This window comes from Mercenaria mercenaria, chromosome 18, assembly GCF_021730395.1.
Source record: "Mercenaria mercenaria strain notata chromosome 18, MADL_Memer_1, whole genome shotgun sequence".
Taxonomy (NCBI): domain Eukaryota; kingdom Metazoa; phylum Mollusca; class Bivalvia; order Venerida; family Veneridae; genus Mercenaria; species Mercenaria mercenaria.
In genome coordinates, this window is record NC_069378.1 from 34,139,226 (window position 1) to 34,147,150 (window position 7,925).

General features: G+C 34.1%; 1 protein-coding gene across 1 annotated transcript; it reads left to right on the forward strand.

Moving 5' to 3' along the window:
• Positions 1–1,627: 1,627 nt before the first annotated feature.
• LOC128550705 (C-type lectin domain family 10 member A-like) lies at positions 1,628–2,500 on the forward strand. Its single transcript, XM_053530278.1, has one exon. It carries the CDS (start codon positions 1,682–1,684, stop codon positions 2,483–2,485), a length of 804 nt encoding a protein of 267 aa, XP_053386253.1. The 5' UTR covers positions 1,628–1,681; the 3' UTR covers positions 2,486–2,500.
• The last annotated feature ends 5,425 nt before the right edge of the window (positions 2,501–7,925 follow it).

A 7,925-nucleotide genomic window follows, 5' to 3' on the forward strand; every position in this document is an offset into this window, starting at 1 on the left:
AATGTTCGTCCCTTGCCTTGTTGACAACAGTGTTACGACTAAGATACTTCAAGGATTTATAAGCTCAGATAAAAAAATAATTTTACTTAAATTTCAATTGTGACCTTGACCTTCAAGCAAAGATCATGTACGCCACACATTGTATCATCATGGAGAACATTTGTTTGCAGCACTAAGATGATACTTCAATGCAAATAAAAGTGATGGGGCATAAATAAATTTACATGACCTTCATTAGTGGCCTTAACCTTTGACCGGCAACCATGGGTCTTGTGTGCAAGACATAGCCTAATCATGGGGAACATTTCTGTGTACTAATAAAGAAATCCACCAAGGCATATAAAAGTTATGGAGCGGAAACAGTTTTTACTTGACCTTCAATAGTGACCTTGACCTTTGACCTACAAGCATTAGTCATATACGTGCATAATCTACATATTGCCCTCTATTCACATACCAAGTTTTATGAACCTAGCTGTAACACGTTTGTAGTAATTGCAGGATCCAAATTTGCAGACGGACGGACGGACAGACGGACGGAGGTCATTTCTATAGTCCCCTCCGGTGTTCCACTAGTAGGAGACTTATACGTATAAACGGTGACTGGAATAGAGCAAGAAAATACTGATAAAATAAAATAACAAGACAACTTGGCTAGCAGGTTTAGCTTGACCAGCAAGTTATTTCCTGGAATAGCTCGAAAAAATACAATGAATATAGGCTTGGTCCACAGTTTTGGTGCAGAACAAACACTTAATAGGAAATCCCGCCAGTCTAATCTCATAGAAAACATCTGTGAATATATAATTATATAAAACATTATTTACAATACAACGCTGCAAGAGACGGAGGTGTAAAAAAGTAATACTATGCTCAGTGTTACAGAGAGAGAGAGAGAGAGAGAGAGAGAGAAAGGGAGAGAGAGAGAGAGAGAGAGAGAGAGAGACGGGGGCGGGGCTTATGACTCCGTTCCGATTTGGAATTAAATTAGGATCAATAAGTCATTTCCATTAATTTTTGTTGACCTTACTGCTTTTGTGCATTTCTAAGTTCTAACTAGCCATTTTAATTCAGCTTTTAGCAGGTAAAATGGCAGGGACATAGTTCCCGTAACCGTATTCCAGAGAGAAGGATGAGTGTATTTTTAGATTTGATGGTAGCTAGTTTCTCTACAAATATTCGTTCCATTTTTATAAAAGAAGATTTAAATGTAACATGTACAAAGAAATTGTTTCCTCAATTCCGAACATTCAAAGATTCTCAAAGTTTCATTTTCTTGACTTAATTATGGTTAAGCTCAATAAAAGGTAATATATGGACCTTTAATGAAATCAAACACACTTTATGCCAACCGGTACATTTTCATTGATAGGAACAATGGAAATTATATATCAATGCATACACTATAACAAATGTATTATAGTTGGCAACTTAAAGTTATGATGATGTAAAACATACATATGCATGAATGTAAAATGTTACAAAATGCTTTTTATTATTAAAGGATATTTCTAGAAGTTCTTTATACATTTCTTCCAGCGATAGTTTGTTTCTAGCTACGCCCGTTCCGTTACTGAGAAAAAAGGTATAAATTCATTGACACGTTGATGCTCGCTTCAGTCTTCTAACACAGGGAACAATTTTGAATTATTTCATAGAACTGTAAAACAGGAAATATAAGATGAACGGGGTAACTTTGGCATTCTATATTGTGATATGTGTCACTGTGCCGTATATCCAAGGTGCACCAACAACTACTGACGTGAATGGAACTGAGCCAGGAGATATGAATGGAAAGAAATTAATGGAAATTGGAAAAAAATTGAAATTACCGAAGTTACGGCTTATCGGGAAAACTATTGAAAATCTAGAATTGAAGGTAGATAAAACTCTTGAAAATTTTGAAAAGAAGACTGGAAGAAAAATGTGCGACCTTAATCCCTGCATGGCATGGACAGACTGGAGTAAATGTAGTTCTAATCCGCATCGTTTCGGATCAAAAGTTCGGACACGTCAGTGCAGCATAAACAAGGATACTTGTAAAGTTGACACCGCGAACAGTAGAACAGAGACAGAGTTTGGTGTTTGTGGTGGATTTTGTCCCAAAGACTATAACGTAACAAAGAATGGGTTTTGCGTGAAGCTTTATTCTGACAAAACACGGACTCAAGTCTCAGCGGAACAGCAGTGTCAGGATGACGGGGGGCATCTGATGAATATAGACTCCGAGGAGAAGTACGAGGATGTGAGCAGTCTCTTGAAAGGGTTTGGATCTTATGTCTGGATTGATGGGCGTAGGAAAGATGTCAGTTCTCCATGGGAGTACAAGTACGGATCACAGAAAGGATTCTTCAAGTGGCGCTCTGGTGAACCAGACAATAACTCAAATGACCTATGTCTGTTCATTTATCTTTACAGTGGAACAGTATTTTGGTATGACTATCCGTGTGGACATACCTACTACGCTCTTTGTGAAATAATATGATGCTACATTTCATGTACCATTATGAAGACAGCGAATTCATAGATAAGTGTCTTAAATAGGAAATATACAGCAGACGTTTTCAGTTAGTAAACAACCTAATCAAAAGACATGAATACAACTTAATGTAATAATTTTAACTCAACGTATGTTGGACACGTGAAGAATTTATTATATGCCACTCTATATGTAGTTTTTTTACGGTTCCAAAATCCTTCGAGTTATTTTAAAAGTAAGTAGAATACGAGATTAAACATGAATAACGATTAGTAGCAAAGCCTTTTTATGTCGCAGAACATCAAAGATTTATGTTCACATATTTTATGTTTATGTAAACATTGCCGCTGTGAAAATAGTCACTGCTGCAGTTCAAAAGTACATACATGCATAAATTAAAACTTAAAGACAGTAAATTGTGGACAAGAAATTGTTTAAATATCTTTATATGTGAAAACACACGACTGAAATACGCTGTGCGTACTCTCTAAAAAATACTTTATTTTTGTCTTGTACATTAATAGGAACTCTATAATCTAATTATGTTTATACTTAGTACCGGTTTTAAAATGTTTAAACCCCAGGATTTTGTATAAAAGGAAGTGGGAGGAGCCTAATTTCAAATGGTGGCTGTTTTTTGCAACATTTTGTATTCAGATAAATTTTCTTGAAATAAACTGATTATTGAATTCATGATGACATTCAAAATTGACACAGTGTAGGAAATTTGCATGCACTATAAAATGATGATTGTACTTTTTATTTTAAACCCTTGATTAAATCACTAGATTCATCTAAAGTATGAAATATAACAGCAGTTGGGAGATAAAATTTGAATTTGACATAACCCCTGACCCTGGTCATGTGATGTAAACAGAAAGCTGCTGCTATAGAGTGTTTATACCAGCAAGTAAGCATGCAGGCTTACCTGTAGAAAACATTATCAGCCCAGCGAATTACTCCTATTCAACAAGGTTTATAATCCAGGTGTAGTAAAATGAATGTTCATATGAAACTGGGCATTGATTTATCTAATTTATTGCAATCAAATGATTTTCATCCAACATTGAAACTCTATATTCATTTATTTGTTATACATTTTTTTTTTATAATTGCAAGTAATATCCAATATTACATGTCAGAAAATAATCCACTTTCAAGTAAATTAAGCATGTACAGATCATTACAAATTTCCATCTTGCTGATTGTCATTGTCATGTTGATTATCAATGTCATCATTTGTGCTTCCTGTTGGAACTGGGTAAAGTGATGAAACAGCATTTTATTCACGAATATTATGCTCCATTTGAAGAACAGGTTCTTGAACATTTTCCAATGACCATTCTGATGAAATCAGTGCTTCTTTAAAATCCCAATCACTATGATTAAAAAAATAAAACACAGCCCAGAATTGTTCTTCTGTCAAAGTTCTGGCCTTTCTGCCATGTTCAGTTACAATGATAGAAATGGCGGGATACTGAAATCCCTGACCAACTAAAATGTGATACAGTAATATTTCTAATAACAGTCGCTTCATAAACTACTCCAAAGGACGAGTGAAAATTTAAAAAAAAATCATCATAAAGTGAAAAGATATTCCATATTTCATAAAAAGTAAAACCAGAAATGTCACAGTATATGAAAAATGGCCCCCCGAATAAGTTATTGAGCAGACAAGGATTTATGTCAAATTTTCAGTAGAAAAGGGGCCACGACTACGCAAAAATTAATGAACCTAAGCAAAAATTGAGATTGACCTGGACTTTATGGATATATACCTGTGTACCAAAAATAAATTCATTCTATTAATCCTTCCAAAAGTAATTGAGCAACATGTTTGTAACAGATGGACCGATACCAAATGAACAAATGGACAATGCAATCACTATTTGCCTCCCTACATGATAAAAGCTGTTTATTTTATTCTTATGAACATGTTATACTCCCTGCTGCTGCAAACATCCCTCTAATTATAACATCTACTTATAAATGCAGAATTACCTACATTTTGTAAAGTACTCTAAATTTACTGAGTTTCATGCTTTAGAAGATAGTGGTAATTTGGCCAAGAAATGTTTCAAGGCTATTATCTAATGCCAGATGGGTCAGATTTCCAGTATTTATTGTTACTGTTATCTCATTATTTAGATATTTATATTATTACACATGTGTGATATGGTACTTGATAAGAGCAATTAGCAGAAAAACTTCAGCTTCATCAAAACTATAGAAACAGAGAGAAAATTATGAAATTATATTTCATAATCATATAAGTCTGCAATTAGTTTTATGTACAGGTCTCCTCACCATGTGATAATAAAATAAGTATTATTTAAATACACTGATGTATGATTATATTAGTTTCAACACCTAAAAAACTTACTTACTTTTTACGACTTTAGAGAAAATTCAGTGTCAAAAATATCATCAAACTTTAGAACTATTAAATGCACACTACAAGTAATGTGAAGGATATTCAAGCAGAGGATTATGATTTGAGAAAATGTTTTGTTTATGTACATGTTCTTATATTAATATTAAATGTAACAATTCATCACATACCCTATTCATTATTTCAACAATAATACAAGAAATAGTACCTAAAATCTTAGATTATGAAAAACGATTGAAAAAATAAAGTTGGTTGCTGATATGTAATTTTTAAGACTGAATTTAATACAAACATGACTAAGTCTTGATTTGATCATGTAAAGCATTTTTTTTTTTCAGATTTTTTGAAACTTCTTATTTAATTTACATGTAGCTGCTCTTGCTGATAGTCCTACCTATCAAGTCACTGATAAGTATTTAATCCCCAATTAAACATGGATTATTGCGGGAAGAACTTATCTCAATGTAAAAAAGTTGTCCAATACATTATTATTGTGTGACATAAGAAAATGTTTTAAGTCTGATATTAAATTCAGAAGTACTATTTTAACTTAAATTTAGATATAGTTTTATTTGTATCACTACACACATTATATATAAAACAAGAAAAAAACATTTTCAGTATTTACCATGAAAATTGACATCATAATGAAATGACTTATCACTATGTTTTTAACCAATCATTTACTTCATTATGCCTGTTACTAGTAACTTGTGTCATGCAAGTAAATACAAGATAGGATTAATATTTATGTCATTTATTTATCTCTAGTACTATGTCTATAACATTTGATTCAATATTTACCAATATAAGTCACTAGTCAAATAGATGTCCATATTATGATAAAAAAATGTCTGCAGAGGTCAAAATTTATTGAAGCCACCATATATTATACAGTTTCAATTAACTGAATTTGTAATATTACTATGTAAAGTATAACAATATAACTATGTTACACTTGAAGTAAAGCTAATATTCATTATCATCAAGATCATATCCTAGTAACTATCAAAACCAAGTGTTGTATATAAATCTCTATGCTGGTCAAGTAAAATCTATATTCACTGAGTATCTATAACCTGTAGAGCAGAGATGTTACATGCATGAGTAACACTGCTGATAAGCCACTGCCTATATACCTGTCCATTCAATGACGGTAGTCGCTACCAAGATTGAATTCAGTTTTCTTTAGAAAAAAAAAAAGAAACAGAATTTCGAGTTGACATCGAACTTGGAGCAATCTCGAAGCTAGCAACTAATCTTTTCAAGCTGTTAAAAGTCGAAATTGTGATTTTCAAAAATAAATGAATTTCGAGGCGGCATACACTTTTGGACAAGTTAGAAGACCTGAAATTATCAGAGAAAATGCTTGAAGATCGGACTTCAAATATTTCGAGCTAGCATGATGTCACCTCAATGACAAGCATTTTGAAAATTTGAACTGGCTCAAAATTCAATGACAGCTTGAAATTCAGCTTTTTGAACATTTGAAAATCTATATTAGAGCTTGCCTTAAAATCAAACGCAGGTTGAAAATCAGTTGTTTTTTTCAAGTTTGAATTGACTGAAACTCAATGAGAGCTCGACATTCAATTTCTTGAAAATTTGAAGGTCGAAGTTTAATGCCACATCAAAATTTAGGTTTTCCAAAATCTAAATTTCGATTTTCGCGCAGGTCCGTAAGTTAATGATGCTAGGTCGCAACTCAACTTTTCAAAATTTCATTTTCGCGCTTGGTTACTGTGAGTTTAGAGACAGATCGAACTTCGATTTCTTTTTAGAAATTCATAAAAAGTACTGCGGTATGTAATTTACATTTCTTGTATGTGCGTGAAATTAGCCAGAGCAGCCAGAGTTCAGCCAGAGTTTAGCCATAGTAGCCAGAGTAGCCATAGTTCAGCCAGAGAAGTCATAACTCTGGTTACTCTGGCTGGCCAGAGTAGCCAGAGTTCAGCCAGAGTTCAGCCAGAGAAGTCATAACTCTGGTTTCTCTGGCTGGCCAGAGTAGCCAGAGTTCAGCCAGAGAAGTTATAGCTCTGGATACTCTGACTGGCCAGGGTAGTCAGAGTTCAGCCAGAGTAGCTTGAATTCTGGTTACTCTGGCTGGCCAGAGTAGCTAGATTTCTGGTTACTCTGGCTGGCCAGCGTAGCCAGAGTTCAGCAAGAGTAGTCAGAACTCTGGTTACTCTGGCTGGCCAGAGTAGCCAGAGTTCAACCAGGGTAGGCAGAGTTTCTAGATTTTTAACATGTTCTGCTACTCTGGTCAGCCAAAGTAGCCACAGTAGCCCGAGTCACCCCGATATCATTTGCTCTGGTTACTCTGGCTGTTTCTAACAGAGTAGCCAGAGTTCAGCCAGAGTAGCTAGAGTTTCTAGGATTTTAACATGTTCTGGCTACTCTGGTCAGAGTAGCCAGAGTAACCAGGTACCATGTTCGCAAAATAGTTTCAGTCTTAGCTAAGTTTAATTATGAAACTTAATATGTCATTTCTATCTTAATGGCATATTTATTTTCAGGTACATGTGTTTTTTACTTTCAATTTGGTGCCATTTTTTTTTCAACAGAAGGAATATGAGACAATACACTGGGGATAAAATATGCTATGAATAAGATCCAGAATGGGTTAATGCAAAACAAAAGACCATGACAGCCAGGTCGCACTGCACTAAATCACAGTCCAGTGTGGTATGGCATACAGCCGTATAAGTACTGAAGATCCAGGATGGATCGGTGTCGCTTCGTCGTGTCTACCCTTCGTGGGAGGCAGGCTACTTTGTAAAATTACAACTTATATAAAAAGAAAACATACCTAAGCATTATTTACAATGTACATGTATATAAACAAAGAGCCTTTGCATATACCCGTTTATTTATTATTATTTTTTTTTTTTTTTTTGAAAGTGTCATTTTCTGATTCGTGTTACTCTTCGTGTTACTCTTAACTTTGTTCGAAAATCATGCCGTCTTACTGTTTTTTTGTTGTTGTTGTTGTTATTTTATTTGATATGTTTAGGCTTGTTTTAAAGATTTTCAATCTACCAGAAATATATAGAC

Coding starts and splice junctions, on each gene's coding strand:
- LOC128550705 (XM_053530278.1), top strand. CDS start 1,682: ATGAACGGGGTAACTTTGGCATTCTATATTGTGATATGTGTCACTGTG.